This window comes from Hylobates moloch, unplaced genomic scaffold (genome assembly GCF_009828535.3).
Source record: "Hylobates moloch isolate HMO894 unplaced genomic scaffold, HMol_V3 SCAFFOLD_5, whole genome shotgun sequence".
Classification (NCBI taxonomy): Eukaryota; Metazoa; Chordata; class Mammalia; order Primates; family Hylobatidae; genus Hylobates; species Hylobates moloch.
Window position 1 is genome coordinate 21,100,366 of NW_026652280.1, and position 24,486 is coordinate 21,124,851.

The 24,486-nt window shown below is 46.7% G+C and overlaps 1 protein-coding gene across 1 annotated transcript in view; it reads left to right on the plus strand.

Annotated features, from left to right (window-relative positions):
• ALPK2 (alpha kinase 2) overlaps nt 1-24,486 on the plus strand; it is a 127,741-nt gene that overhangs the window by 98,277 nt on the left and 4,978 nt on the right. The window contains exons 10-11 of the mRNA XM_032152174.2: nt 6,450-6,667; nt 12,474-12,522. Coding sequence (XP_032008065.1) covers nt 6,450-6,667; nt 12,474-12,522 — 267 coding nt within the window. The remainder of the gene's footprint in view (nt 1-6,449; nt 6,668-12,473; nt 12,523-24,486) is intronic.

Consider the following 24,486-nt stretch of genomic DNA (forward strand, 5'->3'; position numbering starts at 1 on the left):
TGCTCATGGGTAGGAAGAATCAATATCATGAAAATGGCCATACTGCCCAAGGTAATTTATAGATTCAATGCCATCCTCATCAAGCTACCAATGACTTTCTTCACAGAATTGGAAAAAACTACTTTAAAGTTCATATGGAACCAAAAAAGAGCCTGCATTGCCAAGTCAATCCTCAGCCAAAAGAACAAGGCTGGAGGCATCACGCTACCTGACTTCAAACTATACTACAAGGCTACAGTAACCAAAACAGCATGGTACTGGTACCAAAACAGAGATATAGACCAATGGAACAGAACAGAGCCCTCAGAAATAGTGCCACTTATCTACAACTATCTGATCTTTGACAAACCTCACAAAAACAAGAAATGGGGAAAGGATTCCCTATTTAATAAATGGTGCTGGGAAAACTGGCTAGCCTTATGCAGAAAGCTGAAACTGGACCCCTTCCTTACACCTTATACAAAAATTAATTCAAGATGGATTAAAGACTTAGACCTAAAACCATAAAAACCCTAGAAGAAAACCTAGGCAATACCATTCAGGACACAGGCATGGGCAAGGACTTCATGTCTAAAACACCAAAAGCAATGGCAACAAAAGCCAAAATTGACAAATGGGATCTAATTAAACTAAAGAGCTTCTGCACAGCAAAAGAAACTACCATCAGAGTGAACAGGCAACCTACAGAATGGGAGAAAATTTTTGCAATCTACTCATCTGACAAAGGGCTACTATCCAGAATCTACAATGAACTTAAACAAATTTACAAGAAAAAAACAAACAACCCCATCAACAAGTGGGTGAAGGATTTGAACAGACACTTCTCAAAAGAAGACATTTATGCAGCCAAAAAACACATGAAGAAATGCTCATCATCACTGGCCATCAGAGAAATGCAAATCAAAACCACAGTGAGATACCATCTCACACCAGTTAGAATGGCCATCATTAAAAAATCAGGAAACAACAGGTGCTGGAGAGGATGTGGAGAAATAGGAACACTTTTACACTGTTGGTGGGACTGTAAACTAGTTCAACCATTGTGGAACTCAGTGTGGCGATTCCTCAGGGATCTAGAACTAGAAATACCATTTGACCCAGCCATCCCATTACTGGGTATATACCCAAAGGAGTATAAATCATGCTGCTATAAAGACACATGCACACGTATGTTTATTGTGGCACAATTCACAATAGCAAAGACTTGGAACCAACCCAAATGTCCAACAAGAATAGACTGGATTAAGAAAATGTGGCACATATACAGCATGGAATACTATGCAGCCATAAAAAATGATGAGTTCATGTCCTTCGTAGGGACATGGATGAAGCTGGAAACCATCATTCTCAGCAAACTATTGCAAGGACAAAAAACCAAACACCGCATGTTCTCACTCAGGTGGGAATTGAACAATGAGAACACATGGACACAGGAAGGGGAACATCACACACTGGTGCCTGTTGTGGGGTGGGGGGAGGGGGGAGGGATAGCATTAGGAGATATACCTAATGTTAAATGACAAGTTAATGGGTGCAGCACACCAATATGGTACATGTATACATATGTAACAAACCTGCACGTTGTGCACATGCACCCTAAAACTTAAAGTATAATAAAAAAAAAAAAAGGGTTTATTATACATAGAGCTGTTACCGGAAAGCGGTCCCAATCCAGACCCCAAGAGAGGGTTCTTGGGTCTCACGCAAGAAATAATACAGGGCAAGTTCACAGAGTAAAGTGAAAGCCTGTTTATTAAGAAAGTAGAAGAATAAAAGAATGGCTACTCCATAAACAGAGCAGCCCCAAGGGCTGCTGGTTGCCCATTTTTATGGTTATTTCTTGATGATATGCTAAACAAGGGGTGGATTATCCATGCCTCCCCTTTTTAGACCATATAAATAGGCAACTTCCTGACATTGCCACGGCATTTGTAAATTGTTATGGCACTGGTGGGAGTGTAACAGTGAGGAAGGCCAGAAGTCATTCTTGTCGCCATCTTGGTTTTGGTAGGATTTAGTCGGCTTCTTTATTGCAGCCTGTTTTATCAGCAAGGTCTTTATGACCTGTATCCTGTGCTAACCTCCTATCTCATCCTGTGACTTAGAATGCCGTAATCATCAGGGAATGCAGCCCAGTAGGTTTCAGCCTTCTTTTTACCCAGCTCCGATTCAGGATGGAGCTGCTCTGGTTCACACACCTCTGACAGAACTGGCTAAATGGGAGACTGGAGTTTTATTATTACTCAAATCAGCCTCCCTGAAAATTTGGAGGCTAGGGGGTTTTTTTGCTTTTTGTTTTTTTATAGTTTAGAATGCAGGGGGCTAGGAAATAGGGACTGCTTATTAGTAGGGTCAGGGATGGAATCAGGGAGACTAAATTGTCCTCTTGCACTGAGTCTGTTCCTGGGTGAAGGCCACAAGACCAGATGAGCCAGTTTTACCAGTCTGGGTGGTGCTAGCTGATCCATCAGAATACAGGGTCTGAAAAATACCTCAAACACCAGTCTTAGGATTTACACTGATAATGTTATCTATGGGAGCAAGTGGGGAGGTTAGGAATATCCTGGCCTCTGGCTGCATGACACCTGAGCCATAATTTCTAATATTGTGGCTAAGTTGTTGGTTTTACAAAGGTGGTCTGGTCCCCAAGCAAGGAGGTGGTTTGTTTTGGAGAGGCGCTGTTACCATCTTTGTTTGTTAAACTATAAACTAAATTCCTCTCAAAGTTACTTTGGCCTCTGCCCAGGAATGAACAAGGGCAGCTTGAAGGTTAAAGGGAAAATGGAGTCAGTTAGGTCAAATCTTTCACTGTCCTAATTTTCTCACTGTTGCAGTCTTTGCACAGATGGTTTCCTGAGTGGCAATCACAGAACCTGAGGTCCTAGCTCGAGCTTTCCTTCCTATTGTGAAAGACAAGCCCTACGTGTTCATTCTACTGGGAGAGGGGGTCTAGAGGCCCACGTTCCCTCTCAGAGAGAAGTGACCAGGTCTTCACTAGCGCTATTCAAGGGAGAAAGGAACCACATGGGCAGCAGAGGAGCTCACCCATCTCTGCTACCCCCACAGCTTTTCCTGACATTGTGTGGCCACTATGTTATATGGGATTATTCTACACAATTACCTTTAAAGATCCTGATTCAAAACCCATACCATTTTTGAGGCATTTTCATTTAAGGGCTCTTTGTGGGGTTTTGCCCCATCCCTACCCCAGGGCAACTGGTCACATCTTTGCATGCATAGGTCTCTGTTATAGCTGCCCTGTCGCCATTTCACTCTGGTCACTTGGTCCCTCCCAGAAGTAGATTTTCTGATCCGTTAAACATATAGTTAGGGGCCTACATTAGATAATTACAGCCTATTTGTTCATTTACTCATTTGACAAACATTTTGTACTAAAAAGAATTAATGAACGTCAAAAGTCAGCATCTCACGTTTTCCTCTTGCCTCTATGGCCCGCCATCAGTGATTCTATTTTAGGCCCTTGAAAGTGATATCTACGTTGTCAACGTTAAACTAGGTGATCTCTTCTCTGGCTATTTACAAATTTGTAAGATCGGATTCTCTGTCAGTGGTTCACAACCCCCAGGGGACAGTGGTGGTTGTGGAGACACTTTTGATGGTCAGGATTCGGGAAGGACTACTGGCATCTGGGAAGTAGAAGCCAGGGAGGCGGCTAAACAGGCTACGTGCACAGGATGGCCCCCTGCCACCCCCACAGAGAACTGTCTGCCCAGATGTCAATAGTGCTGAAATTGAGAAACATATATAAATACTATACATACATATATAAATATTCATGCATGCATGCATTCATTCATTCATATTTTGCCAAACACTTATTTTGAGCCAGGAGCATTTACTATGTGCTGATGCACCTTCCCCAACAGCTGCCCCTGGAAGGCAGGGACTGTGTCTTAGTCACCGGTGTCCTCCTGGTGAGTCTTCGGGATTGTGACACAGCTATTCAGTGGATGTTTATTGAATGAATTGATTCTCAGTTTTCACAAGCTGACTGTCACTGAGAGGAGGCAGATGTGGGGGGTGGGGGCAAATGAGCTCTTCAGTTTCTGCCATGGTAAAATTTTAAATATCATTTAAATGTTTTTATTGTGGTTACTTTTTATTTTTCTTTATTTTTCCTTTTCTTTTTTAGATTCGTGGGGTCCATGTGCAGGCGTGTGACATGGCTGTATTGTGTGATGCTGAGGTTTGGGCTTTAACTAAACCCCATCACCCAAATAGTGAACATGGTACCCAATAGGTAGTTTTTCAACCTTATGCTCCTCCCTCCCTCCCCTCTTTTGGAATCCCCGGTGTCTATTGTTGCCATCTTTATGGCCATGTGTGCCCAATGCAGTGTTAAATTTGAGATGCCCATGAGACATCACGTGGAGATGGTGGGCAGGGAACTCAGGGACAGGGCTGGACTGGGGACATAAATGTGGAAGTCATCGGCATCTGAATGGTATTTAAAACAAGGAAGTCGCTAGGGATTGTGGGCAGAAAGAGAAGAGCTGTTCCAGAGCCCTCCAGAGTCTAAAGGTTGGGGAGAGGATGAGGAACTCACAAAGGAGACAGAGAAGAGGTAGCCAGTGAAGCAGAGAAAAGCCTTGAGGAAGCCAGGGAAAGGCGTATCAGAAAGAAGTGAGAGATCCACTGTGCCCAGAGCTGCTGAGAGCAAAGGGGGTGGGGGCCGAGAAGAGAACACTGGACTTAGCAGCATGATGGTCGTGCTGCCCTTGACAGAGGCTTCTTTTGAGAGAAAGCCTCTTTCAGATGCTCAAGAGAGAATGGGAGGGGAGGGACTGGAGACAGCGAGGCTACAGCGGATTTGAGTTTCGATGTCGAATGTGAATCGGTAGTTGGGGTGGGCTGTGGGGTCTCCATGCTGTGTAGTTACATGGAATGCTGCTAGGCTCTTGGGAATGATTCTGTAGAGGGAATATTGATGGAGGAGAGAGAGGAAAAACTGCTGGAGCAATACCTGGAGGATTTGAGAGGGGCGGGGACCAGGGCACCTGTAGAGGAGATGGTTCAGGATGGAGCAGGGATGGCTCATCGTAGTAGGAAGAGGGCGCAGTGTATGGGCACAAACCAGGAGGTGAGAATATGGATGTGCTTGTGGCAGCACTTAGAGGTTCTCCTAAACCTTCAGTTTTCACACTGAAACAGGAAGCTGAGGGTGCGGCTGGGGGAGGAGGTGTAGGCGCTTGGAAGAGAGAGAGGTAGGTAGGAAATCATCATGTAGGATGAAGTGGCAGCAAATGGATAATGCTGGAAACTCCGTCCCGTGTCTGATCACCTCTCCAGCTCCCTGGACGTCATTACCTGGCCCCAGTCTCCCTGCCCTGCCCCAGGCCTATTCTCCACAGAGAGGCAGCGATCTTTGTCATGCAGAAATCTCCTCCTGTCCCTCCCACCTTGCCCCAAATCCTCCAATGGCTTCTCACCCAACTCAGTACAAAGGGGAAAGTTTTCCAAATGGTCTCCCAGGTCCCCCAAGGCCTGGCTTCCTCTCCCCTCTGCCTCCCCCAACCTCTGCCAATCTCCCTAGCTCCCTGCACTCCCGCCACACGCCAGGAGTGCTCCTACTCCTGCCCCTGCCCTCAGCATTTCCCCTTGGGGTGCCTTCTACCTGGAATGCTCTACCGTCGATGTCCTCATGGCTCCCCTCACTTCCTAATGCCTCTGCTCAAATGCTCTTTATCCATGAACAAGGGCTGCTCTGACCTCCCTACACAAGACAGCTGCCCTGCTCCACCGCATGCCCCTGTCTCCTCTTCACTGCTGAGTTTTCCCACCTAGCACTTAGCACCATGCATTTACTTGCTTATTGCCAGTCTCCTTAATTTAAAGGTGAAAGCCCCGAGAACACAGCCTCTGTTTTCTTTACTGCTGTTTTTAGGAATAGCATCTGGAAGAGTATCTGACACATACAGGCCACTGAATAAATATTGGTTGACTGAATGAGAGGAAAGAAGGATCAACGGATGGATGGATGGATGGATGGGTGGATGGATGGATGGATGAAAGGAAGGAAGGATAGATGGAAGGAAGGAAGGAACAGATGGAGGGAGGGAAGGAGGAGGGTGAGTAGAAGGAAGGATGAATGGATGGATGAATGGATAGGTGGGTGAGTAGATGAATGGACGACTGATAGATAGATTATAGTCATTGATTGAGGGGGCATTAAGATATGACTACAATGAAGACATTCATTTCTACATGAGCAATTAAACCCCCTCCCAAGGAGGAAGTTATAACAACAAAGAAAACACAGAAACATATCTTACCCACTAAAAAGTCATTGGATGGATTTGTAGTCTAAACCTAGCAGAACTGGGGACAAATTCTACGCTCCCTGCTGCTCCAGGCGAGAGTAAAATGCCGCAGGAGCCTCTCTTCCCAGCAGAGACCTTGATGTGCTCCTGTGTTCTCTTCCCTGCCAGGATCATTCCTATTTTTCTTATCCATCGGCCTGAGAACAATATCCCGTATGCTACAGTGGAGGAGGAGCTGATTGGAGAATTTGTGAAGTATTCCATCAGGGATGGGAAAGAAATAAACTTCTTGAGAAGAGAATCAGAAGCTGGTCAGAAATGTTGCACCTTCCAGCACTGGGTGTACCAGAAAACAAGTGGCTGCCTCCTGGTGACGGACATGCAGGGTGAGGAGAGCAGCTTAGCCCGGGCTCCAGGGATGCTGTGGGCCACAGATGTTCCTGTGGGTGGAGAGGGAGGGGAGGGAGAGGAAGGATAGGCCTGCTGGCTACCTTTAAACACCTTTACCTGCAGAAGCTGCTCCTGATGCCTCATCAGAAACAAGATTTGATAAAGGAGCCTGAAATGACCAGCCAGATGGCCATTTCATTTTATTTTTATTTAAAAAAATTTTTGGGGGGGACAGGGTCTCACTCTGTCACCCAGGCTGCAGTACAGTGGCACGATCATAGCTTACTGCAGCCTGAACTCTTGGGCTCAAGTATTCCTCCCGCCTCAGCCTCCAGAGTAGCTGAGACTGCACATGCATTCCACCACACCTGGCTAATTAAAAAAAAATTTTTTTTTGTAGAGACAGGGTCCTGGACGATTTCCCAGGCTGGTCTCGAACTACTGGGCTCTAGCGATCCTCCTACACTGGCCTCCAAAAGTGTTGGGATTACAGGCATGAGCCACTGTGTCTAGAGGTCATTTCATTTTAATAATTCATGCCAATAATGCCTTCCCATTACAACAGGTAACCAGAATGGCTTTACTGTTATATCCTCAATAGGCCTAAACTCAGCAATATATACCCAAATCCAGATCTGCCATAAGGTAAATTAAGATGTAGTATTTCATTCTCAATAGGCAAAAGAGTCTTCAGAATGCTTTAGATTTTAAGCTTCTCTGCTGAATGTATAGCATGTTTTCAATGTATACACAATTGTTTGGGAACACCATTTCTTCTATGGAATGGAGATGTCATCATTAGGGTTCCCCTAAGACAGACCTGAGACAGGTACTCACGTACAAATGGCTTCTTTGAAAGGGGATCCCAGGAAATGCCAATAGAGGAGTACGGAAGTGCAACTGGAGAAGGAAAGGCGACTGGTAGAGTATGTTATTATTAGCCAGTGACTGCCATGGGCGCTGGAGCTGACATCTGCAGGAAGCCCTGCAAAGCACACTTGTCAGTGAAGGAGCCGGGGTGTGTATACACCAACTACCAGGATCACCAGCCGGCGGCTGCTCTGGGTGGGGGCATCACCTCCCTTGCATTTGTCACCTGCCCACATGGGCAAGCTAAGCTGGATAAAAAACATGATCAGAGAAAATTCTTAAGCAGAGAAATGCTGGTGTGGCACTAAGAGGCGGAGCCAGGTGCACAAAAGTGGTTAGGGTGTGGGCAATATGTAAGGCACCAGCAGCTTCTGCCGCAAGGGGTTCCCTATTTCCGTTTGCTGTTAAGAAGATCTGAACTATATTATTTTCTGCCTACCAAATGTCAGACATTGTCCCAGATGAGGATCTCAAGCTCCAGCTATTACATGGTGTTGAAGAGCAAGACCACCTTGGGGTTCTGTTCCCTGCACTGCCACTTCCAGCCTGGTAGCCTGTGGGCAAATTACCTTTCTCAGTGCTTCAGTAACTTCCACACAGGGTTGTTTTGAGAATTAAATGAGATAGTAAAACACTTATTGCAGCATTGCCACATAATAAATGATTCCTGTTTCTTTTAACCCATTTTTTTTTATTTGTTTGAGACAGGGTGTCACTCTGTCACCCAGGCTGGAGTGCAGTGGCGCAAACACAGCTCACTGCAGCTTCAACCTCCTGGACTCAGGTGATCCTCCTGCCTCATCCTGCCATGTAGCTGGGACCACGGGAGTATGCCATCACACCTGGCTAATTTTTTCTTTCCTTTTTTTTTTCTTTTTTTCTTTTTGTGTGTGTGTGGAGACGGGGTTTCACTTTGTTGCTCAGGCTGGTCTTGAACTCCTGGACTCAGTTGATCTTCCTGCCTCAGCCTCCCAAAGTGCTGGGATTAGAGGTATGAGCCACTGTGCCCCGGCCTTTATTTTGAAATAATTAAAGACTAACAAGAATTTGCAAAAATATATGGAGTGATTGCCATGTATGCTTCACCAGCTTCACCTAATGGTGACATCTCACATAACTATAGTACATTATCAAAACCAAGAGATTGACATTGGCAGAATATAATCAACTATACTAGAAACTTTACTTGGATTTCATCAGTTTTTGTATCCATTCATTTTTTTCTATTATTTTTACTTAATCTTCATAATAACCCTGCAGAGAAGATATTACAATCCCCATTTTACAGACGAGAAAACTGAGGCCTCGAGACCGTGATTTAATTGTCTGCTGTCACTCAGCTAGTAAGTAGAGGGGTCCAAGACTCCAACCCGCATTTTCTGACTCCAAATTCCAAGTTCTTTCCACAAATAACAATTTAGCAAACTTGCAAGATATTTGCTTCCAGACCTTTCCAAGTCTCTCCTGATGTTAGAAGGCTCTGGTATGTGTACCGTTCTTCCTCCTAAGCCCTTGGAAGGACTACTTGCAGGCCAGCTGGGAAATGCAACATTACCTCCTTGCAGATGAAGCCAATCTGCAAATTTAAGTCAGACTTCACTCTTTGAAAAGACTTTGCTGCCACACACACACACAAAATATATGGTCTTAACAGACAGCTGTTTGTTCTATTTAGACTCTGGCTGTGCACTTGCTGCTGTCCCCCATCTTTTCTCCTTGGGAATTAATTTCGTATTAAATATAGCTCTTCTGCTATAAAGCAGCACCCAGGGCTTCGTGCACAGTTAGTTTCACTTCCAGGTACTAGTAAACAACAGTAATGGAATATCGCATCTCTCTGTAAATAATGTGTGTGGTTTAACATGGTGGTGTGGTGTTAAGTAATGGTGTTTATTTACTCTCTGTTGATGGAAAAAAAATATTTTTACTGTCATTGTCATTGTGGCATGAGATAGCACATCCATTCTCTAAGGAAACTCCATTTTTTATAATTTTACAGAGACACTGGAATTAGAATTAAATCCTATCACCACCTTTTTTGACTTTTAAAAGTTAATTCTTCCTGGCTGCATTTGCTTATTTAGAAGATTATGCCAGGTCCTACAGGTTTGTGGGGTAAAAATGAGCCTGTGATTTGGACCTGAGACCTGCATGCTGGTGAGACTACTATGCTTTCTAACAAGCTGTCACCCAAGAAACTCAAGACCTCGAATTCTGGAGAATGAACTTCTATTTATTTTTTTATTTTTTTGTATTTTTAGTAGAGACGGGGGTTTCACCATGTTGGCCAGGCTGGTCTTGAACTCCTGACCTCAAGCAATCCACCTGCCTGGGCCTCCCAAAGTGCTGGGATTACAGGCATGAACCACTGTGCCCAGCCAAGTGGAGAATGAACTTCTAATGCTGTTCATTTCCTTTCTTCTGTTAGAAACAACCTGTAGATTACTGTTATCTCCAACTCAGCTTGATAGCTGCACACTAGGATTTAACTTTAGCCTCTAGAGATTCCTAGTAACCTTGACAGAATTGCTGGCAAATCATTAAACTGACAGGGGGAAGTTTTCTTTTAAAAATTATATTCTGTCTTTCTAAACTGTAAGTGACAGCTGGTAATTGCGGGAAACAAGGGAAAGCAATTCTCCAAGTTCAAGGACCTTTTGCCAAATGACTTTTTCAAATTGGACTTCCATACGGCTTAGAGTTGTAATTTTAAAATACAACTTTCCATGAAACAAGATGTTCAGAGACAGCTTTTGCAATGTGGTGGTGTTTTTTTGTTTTTGTTTTTGTTTTTCAAAGCATAGTCCCTGCAATAAAAGCTATGTGAAGCATTTCTACATATGTTTGAGTTATTAGCGGCTTTGAAAGAATGAGATGAATTAGTTACCAACTGCGAAAGAGACTTTTAAAATGGTCACTAGTTCTCCCAAAGTGCTGTGTCTAATTTAGCTCACAGGTGCACTGCAGAAAAGCAGGCCTCATGGCTTCTGTCTGCCTAACCAGCCTGAATCCAAACATGTCCTTTGTTTTTGCCTTGCTCCCAGCGGATACTGCTGAATCTGAGCATTAACCCTTTAGCTGTCTTTTCCTGGGCCTCAGAAACAGCACTCCGCATGGGTGGAGAACCATGGAAGTAGGTGGCCAGCAGATCTGATCCTCATCGCTGGCTTTAGGGGAATGCTGAGTTTTTTTCTTTCCACAGCCCAAACTAGTTTCTAGACTGCCAGGGCCCTCCATGGGCAAGTCACTTGCTGGAGGTGGAGAATGCCAGTGCTCACAGCCCGGCCCATGGAGCCCAAGAGGCAGGGGCAAGAGCACAGGAGGCAGGACACAGGCATCTAGCAGGTGCAGACACACTGGTGGGGTGGCACTATGGGCCCTGGGATAAAATGTCATCACTAGATTGCACAGGTAAGGTCCTGGCAGAGGTCCACTGCGTTGGAGCAGGTGCCCATAGCCCTCACCCTAGGGAGACAGGAGTGGAATTGGTACGTGGTCAGGACATGGAGATTCTGGAAAGGTCAAGAGGGAATCCACACTCTGGGCATCAGGGAAGTGCTTTACTTTCCACTAGACCTGGGAGAGGTTCAGGATGCAGGCTGAGACTGGGGTAGAGTGAGAGAGGGTGGCTCTTTCCAATACAGAAGGAGATGGCAGCTCTTGTCCTCCCTCAAGGTGGAAAAGAGTGGGATAGTCTATTCCCTTTGCCTCCCTGGCTCCCTAGCTACCCTCTCTACCTCTCCTGCTGGAAAGGCAGATGGAAAAAAGTGTTCCATATGCTTGCAATGGGTGCCTATTGCTCTTTGCTGAACCAGAGTAGGAAGCTCAGGTAGCTGTTCTATTGTTTTGGGTTTGGTATCCCCCACCTACCCCTACCATGATTTAGCGGGTGGCAGTTAGGATGAGTCCAGGGACCACATGTTCCAAATGTCTGCTTCCCCAGGCCATTGGTTCAGTGTCTACATAGAACTCAGGGTTGTTTCCCACGGTCTAACACTGACCACCCAGAAAACCTTCAGTCCTGGATTGAAAAACAATCTTTATGGAAATGAGAAATCACATGTCTGAAGTTTGGCTTCAAACTAAATACATGCCCCTTGGGCCCTGTGTTAGTCCATTTTCACACTGCTGATAAAGATATACCCAAGACTGGGTAATTTATAAAGAAAAAGAGGCTAATGCACTCATAGTTCCACATGGCTGGGGAGGCCTCACAATCATGGTGGAAGGTGGAAGGCACGTCTTACATGGCAGCAGGCCAGAGACAGAATGAGAGCTAAGGGAAAAGGAGAAGCCCCTTATGAAGTCATCCGATCTCCTGAGACTTATTCACTACCATGAGAACAGTATGGTGGAAACTGCCCCCATGATTCAGTTATCTCCCACTGGGTCCCTCTCACCACACATGGGAATTATGGGAGCTACATTCAAGATGAGATTTGGGTGGGGACATGGCCAAACCATATCAAACCCTCTTGCTATTGGCATTGACCATCCCAGGCTGTGCCTACTCTTCTTTCCATCATGTAAGGGTTTCCACTTTCATTGAAGAATGGGCAGCCAGACCTAAGCCGAAGTCACAGTATTTCTGCGGAGACTGCTTACGGGACAAGCATCAGGCCTCAGATTTTTTCACAGTGGCCAGCTCCCTCCTTGCCATGGGGTGGGTGGGCCAGGCAGGCAGAGGACTTCATTTCCAGAGCCAAGAGTGCTTGGGTTGTCTGCTCATATGAGACTTGACTCCCCCTAACTGCCACCTTCCCCATGGTCCCTGCCTAAAGCTGGATGCGTATTTGAAAGAGGCCTCGGGTGTTTATGCAGGAAGGGGAAGGAGGATGAGCTGTCATTACCCCTTCCCTGGTGCTAGATGGCCCATCTTTCTGAGGGTCCCTGAGTAACACAAACTCCCATCTTTGCTTTCTCTTCCTGTAGGTGTAGGAATGAAGCTAACTGACGTTGGCATAGCAACGCTGGCTAAAGGGTGAGTAGGAAAAAATGGAGTGTGCATCATTTAACACTGGGCTTACGGACACCTTCCAGGCAGACACTGTCAGGCTGAGGTGGGCAAAGTGAATTTCTTGTCCTAACTGTGGATGACAAATGTTCTTGGGATGAATTCATTTCTCTCACTTACATAAAATATTTATGGACTTTGTTCTCACAGGGGAGCACATTTGTTTCTTTTTTTTTGAGACAGAGTCTCGCTCTTTCGCCCAGGCTGGAGTGCAGTGGCGCGATCTCGGCTCACTGCAAGCTCCGCCTCCCAGGTTCACGCCATTCTCCTGCCTCAGCCTCCGGAGTAGCTGGGAATACAGGCGCCCGCCACCGCGCCTGGCTAATTTTTTGTATTTTTAGTAGAGACGGGGTTTCACCGGTTTCACCGTGTTAACTAGGATGGTCTCGATCTCCTGACCTCGTGATCCACCCGCCTCAGCCTCCCAAAGTGCTGAGATTACAGGCGTGAGCCACCGCGCCCGGCCACATTTGTTTCTTAACTTTGAAACAAATGAGAACTCTTGCAAACACATTTCAAGATTAATAACCAACAGGAGTACCACGGGGAGAAAATGCTGGCATTACTTGGATGCCTTTTAACTGGGAATATTCTGTTCTTTTACATTTAATATCTTCACTATTGAAAGCTTCTTTGAAAAATATTTTTTTTTGCAATTGAATGCAGTGAATTCAATTTGTATATTTTAAATTAATTTTTCTCCAAAAAGTACTTTAGGCAGCTCACAGACCCCCACGATGATAATCATAGGAAGCAATGTCTCTGGCAGAGCTGTGATTAGTTACTTGTTTTTGATGATGGCTTTATTTTTCTAATATAGAGTGGTGCTTTGCTTAGTGTGAGGCACACAGAGATGATGCTATGATCACATTTTACTGGGGCGTCTTTTTAACGAGCTGCCCCTTCCCACTTCTTTACTTGACTGCCACTGAGGAGAAAGCCAGCCATTTGTTGTTCTTGGTGAAGATGCAATTCCGTGTTGGAACCACCATCGCCTCTGCCCACTCCTGCTCTTCCTATGTACTAAGACCATCTGTAAGGGGGAGGAAAAGAGCACTGATGGCTTTTGGAGGGGATGGCTTCTATTTCAAAATGCAGGTTTTATTAGTATGAGGTATTGTAAGGTCAACAGATCAGGAGACAGTTGTCATTGAAAAGCTAGTTTGTTACTTGCAGCTCCCAAGAGGGGGCACCAGGCCACCAGGGGCCATGCTGGGAAGCACCAGGGCCGGTTGGGAGGCAGAGGAAGTGAGGGGAAAACGCAGGCAAGAATATTATGGTTTATTCGGGAAGGAATACGTGAGGGAGGATAAACAGGCCTAGGATTGGCTAATTTGACATTTTCCAGCAGTCTCTGGGACATAGGGCTGGCCCTGGTGTCTGGTACCTGCACTAGGGTGATTAGGGCAGGTGAATAGTGGCCCCAGTATGAGAGTCCACAGAGGAGGTATTGGGGTGTGGCTCTGGATTGGCCGGTTTGCATATATATGAAAGGCTCTCTGGAAGGTGATCATTTACTCTCTCTAGGAACATGGCAGCCCTGAGAGGAGTAGAGTCCCTCCAGGGCCAGTAAGGCCCAAGATGTCAAAGCATCAGAAACACAGAAAATAAAGTGGTGGGATGAATCCGGCTTACTTTCCCAAGGCTGAGAACAACTTATCCACGGGAGCTTTCTGGTTACTTCAGACCATCAGTGTCAGCCATGATCCAACAAATATGCTAATTTTCAGCTTCAATAAAGGACAGAGAGAAGTAGAGGGATCTGAAAAAGTAGGAAGGGGATTGCTCTGTCTTTTAACCTCCAGGTCAGTAAGTCTGATTCATGAAGTTCTCGCTGATTGCATAAAGCTTCCAGTTGGGTTTTAGAACCAGGATGCAGTTTGGACCTTTTCCCTGGGATGGCTCAGTGATGATGAAGTTTTATGTTGGAACTGTCTCCAGGCTTCTCCCCTGTGCTCACCAGAGACCTGGCTGGCATACACTTCAGGGAATTGGGTGTGTCCTTGGGCTTGTGAAGAAAGCGTGTTAGGAGGGATTATGATGTAGTGGGAAGGAAGGAACAAGGGATTTAGAGCGAGACCCAGTTCATACCCTGATGCCACTGCTTCCGTTTCTCCTGATAGTAGCCTTGCTTCTTGGCATTGTAGGAATTGGCCTAGCCTACCTGATGAGGGCGATGAACGCCTATCCCAGTTTCCCCGTGATGGTACCATTTTATGCCTGATGTCCTCACATCCCATACACTTTAGCATTTATCCTCAGCAAGTGTACCCATTTAGAAGATAAATTATATGGTGCCCTATTTATGGAGGCTTCTGGACCCCAGAAGGATTTTTCAAATGGAGCCTTCCTTTCCAGGCTCCATGTGCTCTGCAGAACCTTGCAGATGCGAGCATCAGCCAGCCCTAGTTTGAATCCTGGCGTCTCGTCATACCAGCTGTGTGACTGTGGGCATGTGACTAAGTTCTTAAAGTCAGTGATGCACAGCATGGGGACAGTCCGGCTTGCCCTGAGTATTCCGCCAGTTAATCTACACCTAGTCCCTGAAACTGGAAGTGAGCTAGATAAGTATTAGCTTCCCTTCCCTCCTCATGTCTTAGCCTGACACCAGAGCAGGCAAATTTCGTGCTGTTATTTAAAACAACTCTCTACCAAAACAAAGAAGAAACCTGCCCAAGAAGTTTCAAAAATGAAGATGGTTGTGATTATTTAAGACATCTTTTAAAAGCAAGTCAACAGCTTCCAGGAACCAAGACCAACTGGGAGCTTCAAATGGTACATATTTTTTCCTCCTGATTTAAAAAGAAATCCAATCCTTTGGTTTTGTTCTCAGCTTTAATGTGACTTATCTGGCCTGGGACAGCTGCCCAAGACCCATTAGAAGCGCTGACGGCTGGAGCCCAGTGCAGAATGCTGTCTATAAAGTATTACTTACCTATTGCCTTCCCACCCAAGGAGAGGCCAGGGGGCAGGAGCTGGGAGAGGAGGAGATTCTGAAGTGTTTGAGAGCTTTGGCAGGGATATTCGATCTTCTTGTCATTTGTTTTTTAAAAACTTTTCTTTAAACTTTACCTTTTAAGCCACAGTTTTTTTTCCAAAAGAAATATATCTTACAATCACAGTTTGAAAAACTGATGAAAAGGGAAAACTTCTCCAAACAGAGCATAAGGGGTGGTTGAGAGACCTCCTTAGGGGCTCCTGGGAACCCTTCTGGAGTGGAAACCAGTGATCAAGCCTGATCTCCTCACTTCACAGGTGAGGAGGAGGCATGGGGCATGGGGCATGGGGCAGCCTGCTTGCCGGCAGGAGTCAAGAAGTCTTTCCTGCTTGAAGTCAGCACCCCAAAGTGAAGGGCAGATCCTCAATGCTGGGAGGCGAGGCACAATTGAAAAAGTTCTCCAGTGAATATCAAGGCTGCAAAAGGGAGCTAAATCATGAGAATAGACTTGGAAAGGGCTCAAGTTCAAGGGCACTTTGCAGACAGGAAAGTCCAGGTGGGAGGCAAATGACCCAGGGAAGAAAGGAAGGTGAGCATCGCAGACTGCAGAGAGCAGGAGAGAAGATGGAGGAATAAGGGTTGATTGAGCAAGTTCTCTTGATTCTTAGCAAGCAACTGTGAGTGAGCTTAGTTCATTCATGATGCAAAGGGAGAGTCGCAAGTTCTGTGGGGGTGCTGGTACCTGGCACGGCTCAGCTGGGGGAATAGCACCATCATAAGAAGCAGTGCTCCCTACGTCTTTAAAAAAAATATTCCCATATGTCTCAATCAAGACCGTATATTTGGCCGCTGACACCCCAGTTATGCAACCCGTTTTGCTCTCTTGTTCAATGAAGTCAAAGGCTATGATCCTATTTTGGGAGTAATTACTCTAATCTCATAAAATAAAATAGAGAATTGTCGTGACTTACTCATTTAAATTCAGCTTTACTTCGTTGTATGTTCCTTATAACAGGAGTATGTCATATTTCTCTTGGGAGCCAGAGATATAAATATGTCTGGAAACACATCCCCTGTACCTCAGCCACCTCAATCTTTTGGCAAATGCTGAGTACAAAAATTTCAGGTTACAAAGTAAGATTGTTTTGACATCCAGTAATCCATTTTCTAGATAGACCCAAGATACTAACCCGTTGAACAAATTTCTGATTGGAAATTACACAAGGAAAAAATGCCTAATTTTATAACTGGAGATTTGGAAATGTAACCTAACCAACTCCAGACCGATCTAAAGCCACACATGCAGCAGAGCCCACCTGCAAACTCATGCTTCTCTCCAGCCAGTCGGGGAGTTCCTGGGGCAGGCGACGAGATTGCAATTCAACCACCAGAGGGCACCAGAACCAATACTTTGCCCTTTGTAGTCTCCCCTAAAAAGCCAATTTCCTGTTGCCAGATTGAAATAAAACAAAGAAAAGTACCATTAGCAGATTTCTCCCCTGGCAGTAAGCATTGGACCAAAATAAGATTAACATGGACAGCCATAAAGGACACCCCTCAGGGTGGCTGCCAGCCAGCCTTGCATCTTTCTACCCTCGGAGGAAGGAACGACGAGACTTAAGGATGTGTGGCTTGTGTCAAGCGTCCCTGACATGGAAGCCAAATTCCTGAGACCCTGGACAGAAGCCTGGATGATTCGTTCATGTAGCAGGAGGACAGCTGCCTTGAGAAAGCAGGCTCCATTGGGGTCTGCGTGCCTAGCTCTGGTCCTGGCCACGAACAAGAGAAAAGATCAAAATAGATTCCCACACTTGGCCAAGCTGAGTTCCAAAAGAAAGGCTCTGCCCTCAATGCCCACAAGCAGATGGAGGGGACGGCAGCCACCTGGGATGCTTTGCCCAGTCACAAGGCCGAGACACCACCATACCTGGAGAGGAAGGGCCAAAACAAACGTGGAGGTGGGAAGAAACAATCTAATCCGAAGAAACACGCCCCGAGAATAGGCTTATGTGTATGAATGAATGGTGACTCCAGGCAGACTATTTAAAGCAATGGGGTGACAGAGAGTCTGCCAGGAGAGGAAACAAAGGGACATTGGAACAGAATTCCTGATGCCTTTTAAGCGTCTCATAGCAGGGCCATGTCACTGTAGAACACCAAACATTTCAGCTGAGTCCCCAATGCCAGGCATCAGCGGACCAGTCTCACAGGCCTGTCAGCTTGAGAAAGGCAATTTTATGCCCCAGATAGCTCCTGTCCCTGCCTGCCACGTGGTCACCTGTCCTGGAAGGCCACCTGCATCCCATCTTCATCTGGTCGGGCCATTCTGTAGTAGGGCCGGCTGGCCTGCTGGCTGATTTATGTGGCCAGTCTTTGCCATTAAGGAAGCCTGGAGGCTGAAGGGAAGTCTGAAGGGAACAGTGGTGATTTTCACAGTTTTTGGCAAGGCAGACCCTACTATAGCAGTGCTCTCAGTGTGTGTGGGAGTCTCCCAGGCCCAACAGAGCCAGCCAGGACACGCCCCCTCCATGGAGGGACTAGCACAGCAGTCTCCTGGCCTCTGTCCAGAAGTCTTACAAAGGACAGTTCTGTTGAAGTGTCTGGAATTGGGAGCCACGGGTTCCTCCAACTCCTGACCCTATTCCCTAGTTGTCCCCCTGCCCAGTCCATTCCGAGGACCTGAGGACTCAGGGACAGGTGCTGCATCGCTTGTCATCCAGCTTCAGAGATGAGTCTGAACAGAGAGAACGTCTAGAGAAGTCTGGTAGATTCGAGATCACCCCTGCAGGACAGGCTGGTGGCCAGTAGGAGACAGAGTCGCGAGGCAGGTGCAGGGATGGCCGAGAGGGTTGGGGTGACAGAGCCTGAGCGGACAGGATGGCGTGAAGACCAGAATAGACAAGAAAAAAGTTATCATTGCCTTCAGGAAGGTCTAAGCCAATGCAGTGTCACCAGGTGGGAGCCTTGTGACAGATCAGAGAGGGAATGTGCTGCCAAGGTGCCAGCAACTAAACAAGTTTGTCGACTAAAGACAAGTAAAAGTCTAGAAGGTAGCTAGAAAAGGAGGTGTGGGGAATGTGTGCGTGTGTGTGCGCGCGCGTATGTGTCTCTGTGCGTGTCTTTGTCTCTGTGTGTCTGTCTCTGTGTGTGTGCATGTGTGTCTGCCTGTGTGTGTGTGTGTGTGTGTGTGTGTCTAAAGAGACCTTGCCTGTTTGAAGGCAGAGAGGAAGGAGCCTGTGGGAAAACAATGAGGGACCAACAGCGGAGTGATGTTCCAAAGTGGTGAGCACCCCTCACCGATTCACCCCTCTGAATTGTGAGGATTCAGAGCTTGTCAATACGGAAGGCCCTGCAGCCCTCACTGTGCAACTTGGAGCACGCTGGAAATGTTGCTTTGCCTCTACCCACCCTCACCTCCACCTTGGGCGTCAGCCCACCTGCTCCTCTGAATGGTGAATTCTCAAAAAGCCTGTGCCTAGTGGAATGCTGACGCGCTTCTCCCTCACCTCAACTACCTGCCCTGTGGTCCTGCAGAGGCTCCTGTAACCACCCCACAAGTTCTCCTTGCCTGTATGCCTACACAGGACATGGCCGATTTATCAAGATGGGAATTGCAACAGAGAAAGAGTTTAATTCACATAGAGCCAGCTGTATGGGAGACTGGAGTTTTATTACTACTCAAATCAGTCTCCCTGAAAATTTGGGGATTGGGGGTCGGGAAGTGGGGGTAGTGCTGATTGGTCAGGTTGGAGATGAAATCGTAGGGAGTCGAAGCTGTCCTCCTGTGCTGAGTCAGTTCCTGGGTGGGGGCCACAAGACTAAATGAGCCAGTTTATTGATCTGGGAGGCGCCAATTGATCCATCGAGGGCAGGGTCTGAAAAATATCTCAAGCACCAGGCTTAGGTTTTACAATTGTGATGTCATCCCTAGGAGCAACTGGGGAGGTTTAGAAGCTTGTAGCCTCCAGCTGCATGACTCCTAAACCATAATTTCTAATCTTTTGGCTAATTTATTAGTCCTGCAAAGGCAGTCTAGTTCCCAGGCAAGAAGGGAGTTTGTTTTGGGAAAGGGCTGTTACCGTCTTTGTTTCAAAGTCAAACTATAAACTAAGTTCCTCCCCAAGTTAGTTTGGGCTCTGCCCAGGAAAGAACAAGGAGAGCTTGGAGGTGAGAAGCAAGATGGAGTCGGTTCGGTCAGATCTCTTTCACTGTCACGATTTTCTCAGTTATAATTTCTGCAAAGGTGATTTCACTCCCATTTGCAGATAAAACCAGCACAGCCCTTTGGGGATCAGAGCTCTGGGGCTTAGGACAGTGGGCGAATCTCAGGTTGCTTATCTGGTGGGTGTCTATCTACAATGTCCCCTCCTCGGTTCTTTGTCTTCAGCTCGTTTCCATTTCAGATACTAGGGAATGCACTGTGTGCTTCCTGCATATTCATGGGGATGGGACTCATGCGACCTCAAAAACAGACCCATAGTAGATGAGTGCTTCTCCCCCTCCCCTGGGCTCCTCCTCTGAGCTCTCTTCTTCAGGACTCCTGTCTCCCAAAACCTCCTGGTTGAGGGTGCCATCAAAAGCAATGAGAGTAGAAACTGTGCAAATGTACAGGGATTCTAGAATATGTTGCCAGCAGACACAGAGACCAGACTCATTGAAGGTGGGGCACTTCTGCCCTCCTCTCACTCTCATTTTTCTGCAGGAGGAGGGAACTTTATATATATATATATATTTTCCAGCCAGGGAGGCTATGAGGGAAGATAGAGCCAGGGCTTGGTTTCTGTTGGGGTAGCTGGGACTGTGGCTTCAACTGAGGCCGGAGGGAGGGGCCATAGCACTGGGCAAGAGGGGCAGAGAGTGCCAGGAAGCAAGGGGAGGGGCTGGACTTTGTTCAGAGGGAGATGGGGCCATCCAAGCAGTTGCTTGGCCATGACGTGATCTGACCTGCACCACCTGGACAAGGCCGAAAGCAGGGGCGAATTGCACCAGAAGGGGCAGTGGTGGTGAGTGGATTTTTGGGGCAATTGTAAAGGTCACCTGCCCCAAGAGAAGGTCACCTTTTCATCCTCAAGGTTCTCCTGCCTCAGCCTCCTGAGTAGCTAAGATTACAGGCACATGACACCACGCCCAGCTAATTTTTGTATTTTTAGTAGAGACAGGGCCAGGATGGTCTCAATATCCTGACCTCATGATCCACCAGCCTCGACCTCCCAAAGTGCTGGGATTATAGACATGAGCCACCACGCCTGGCCAGGAGGCTTCTTTAGTGTGAGACTTCATAGGGTCTTTAAAGAGCTGATGTGTATTTTGAATGTCCTAGGGACAAGGAAAGATATTATTATTATTATTTTGAGACAGGGTCTTTCTCTGTTGTCCAGTCTGGAGTGTAGAGTCCTGATCACGGCTCACTGCTGCCTTGAACTCCTGGACTCATGTGATCCTCCTGCCTCAGCCTCCCAAGTAGCTGGAACTACAGGCATGCACCACCACACCCAGCTATTTTAAATTTTTTTATAGGGGTGGGGTCTTACTATGTTGCCCAGGCTAGTCTCAAACTGCTGGGTTCAAGCAGTCCTCTCACCCTGGCCTCTCAAAGTGCTGGGATTACAGGTGTGAGCTACCTACCATACCAAGCCTAGGAGAGATATCAGATAGTATTTCTCACAACATTTACACCACAGAATTTCAAAGACTCTTGTGAGACTGTTGCTCATGAGAACATATTTTGGAAACCAGCTTGCCACAGGAGAAATGGCACAGCATGGCTTTGAAACCTTTTCACACATTCTCCGACGGCATCTCCCCTCAGAACACCTGCTCTTGCTCAGCACGTGCCTCTGAACCTTTCCATGCTGTTCCCTCTGCCAGATAAACCCCAATCCATCTTTCCTGTAGGAAATCTTGTACGAATCTGCTCGGCAGTGTGAAAATGGCGCCCTCCGGGTTTCCACAGAACGTCCTCCCGCTGAGATGTGACAGCTTGCTCCAAGATGGCCGCTTTTGGGAAAGTGCCACTCCGCTTATTAATTAATCCCTTTTAGTTCCCCTACAGTGTCTGGCACACAGCTGGTGCCCGATCAATGAAGAAATCAATGAGTACACATGAAAAATGAAGGGTATGAGCGGCACTTCAGGACTCTCTTGCTGATTCCAGGTGGAAGGCTCCCCATGTCCCTCCCTTTCCACGCAGGTGACAATCTGTTCTACCAGAGTCTAAGTCCAGCCTGGCTTTATTTCACACACACACATCACACAGCAGACCAGGGCTTTGTTTCAATTCTTCACCCCCATCCTGACCTCGAATTCCTTGTCCTTGTAGCCCTTCCCTATGCGTGAAAATTTCTTCAGAAAGGATCTCAAACTCAAGCTGTTCAACGTAGCTTCTGGTTGGCGTCTAATGGGTTACCAAAGTGCAGGAGAACTTCTCAGTATGTTTGCCTTGCCTGTCTCCATTTCCTTTATTAAGCCAGCCAAGAACCTCGGTTTCTGTAACTCAGCCAGGGCTGGAAATTTCTGTGACTTTCCTCCACCCCTGCTCTCCAGGTGTGTTTGGCGCCAATACATCATCCAGCAGGGCTGTGAGCAGATCCCAGAGAGAGAGCAAGTCACCCTGCTGCTATCAGTTGGTGATTTCTGTGTGAGTCTGAAAGGCTATGCCATTCATTATTAGGATGAGAGGAGAGAGGAATTGTTTTCAAGCAAGACATCAGCCTGGCACAGTTTCTAACACATAGCAAATCTTGAATAAATCTTTGTTGAGTGAGGGCAGGACTGTGGAAACAGCCTCCATAGCTCCTCCCCAGGTGGGATGTTTCAGTGTGACTTTATTAGATTGTTTGACACTAACTTCATAAACATAAGATATACTTGTGTTCCAGTTTAAATATAAAGACACTTCCAAAGTCAAATAGGGATGAGTGTAGATCACAGAACACTTTTGAGTGGTTTATCTCCTTGTTGCTCAAAGGAGAGGGGGTCCCTGGACCAGTGACATCAATACCCCCCAGAGCCTGGTAGAAATGCAGAACCTTCCACTGCCACTCCAGACGGTGTGGCGTTAAAATCCAAATCAGCATTTTAACAGGGTCTCGAGGTCATTCGTAGGGACCACTCTCATCCAGGGGGAATATAGTTGAGAAAAGACTATACTGAATGCTGTTCATATTTTGTTTTTGTTTTGTAGAGATAGGGTCTCGTTATGTTGCCCAGGCTGGTCTTGTATTCCTGGGCTCCAGCGATCCTCCTGTTTCAGCCTCCCAAAGTGCTGGGATTACAGGCGTGAGCCACTGCGCCTGGTCTGAATGCTGTTCAGTGGAGTACATTTAGTGTTCCAATTCTGGACATTGTGAGAGAGGATGGATAGATTCACATAAAGAGATAGGCTAAAAAATTATACTAATTAGAGGTTAAGGATAAAAAGACCCATTTAGTAAAATTCAATAGAGTTAAGATTTTTAAAAATGAAAATATTCGAAAAAGATCTCAAATACAAGATTCTTTATTCCATTGTGTTAGATTCCTAGGGCTGCCATAACAAATGAGCACAAACCAAGAGCCTTACGATGACAGAAATTGGTTGTCCCACGGTTCTGGGGGCTGGAAGACTGAAATCAAGGGGTTGGCAGGGTTGGCTCCTTCTGCAGGCTCTGAGGGAGGGTCTGTTCCAGGCCTCTCCTCTGGCTTCCGGGTTTTTTGGCAATCCTTGGAGTTCCTTGTCTGATAGACGCATCTCTTTAACCTCTGTCTCCAGCATCACATGGTATTCCCCCTGTGTGTCTCTTGTCTTTTGTCATCTTCTTATGAGACACCAGTAACAGTGGATTGAGGGCCTCCCCTGCTCCAGTGTGACCTTATTTAAGAAATTCCATCTGTAATGATGTGATTTCCAAATAAGGTCACATTCTGAGGTTCTGGGAAGGACATGACTTTGGGGATGGGTTGGGCAAGGATGCTACTCAACCCCCTATATCTATCCAACATGAAAAGGATAGCGAGTTTCTGCAATGGCGATCCTGTTGGAGAGATGGCCTGCAGCTCCAGATTCAACCCTCAAGGCAGCGGGTGGCACATGTCACATGCAAGGTGGGTCACAAGCAGGGAAACCTGCACTTCCCATTGCTTGGGTAGAGGAGAGCTTGATGTCATTGAATTCATGTCCTTTGAATGAATCTGGGGTAATCAGTCTAAGAACACAAAGGGTGTTGCCCTGTTTTTCTTCTTGGGCAAGGGCAATGGCCTTGGTGATGGCTGTCAGTTTGTGAGAACAATGGGTCAAAGCAGCAGCCCAACATCCTGGCTGAGACAGAGACCAAACTGAGAAAGGAGGAAGATTTGTAATTTCTGTAAATGCTAGGTAGCAAAAAAAAGTCTGCACCTGAGAAAGCCAGGGAAAGGGAAGTTCAACATTGTCTGACAGGCCAAGTTGAGGGTCGAAAATTAGAGAAAGAGATGTTCAGAAATGTGACGTGGAGACAAGGTAGTGCTGAGCATGGAGCTGGGCCCCATTCATTTTGTTCTCTCAACATTTATTGAAAAGCCTCCCCTGGACAGGAGTTCCGGGCGTAAAGCAGTGTCCTGAGAGAGATCATAATCTGCGCAGAGAAGATGGGCGCATGCACCCCTAACTCTGAGAGGGGTGTCTGGTTCTCAAGAAGATGCAGGGAGGAGGTTGGAGAGATGTCTTCTCATGGTGTAGAGAGAGAGCACTGGAGCTGGGGATTGAAGGTAGCTAAGGGCTGAGAAAGGGTCTCTGAGATGGTGCAGAGCTGCCTTCGCTCTCTGGCCTACCATGCCCAGGCACAGCCATCCGAGCCTCTGCTTCCTGACTCTAGCTTTCTGCGAGGGTCTAAAGAAAGAGGTTAAGTGGAGGTGGAGAAGGAGGCAGATTCCTGAAAGAAGTCTACCCAGGGACTGCCCAGAAGCCATGCTTGTTTGACCCAGCTCAGCTTTTTCCATTCCAGAGGTGGAGACTATTAGACAGGGGCTCTCTTTTT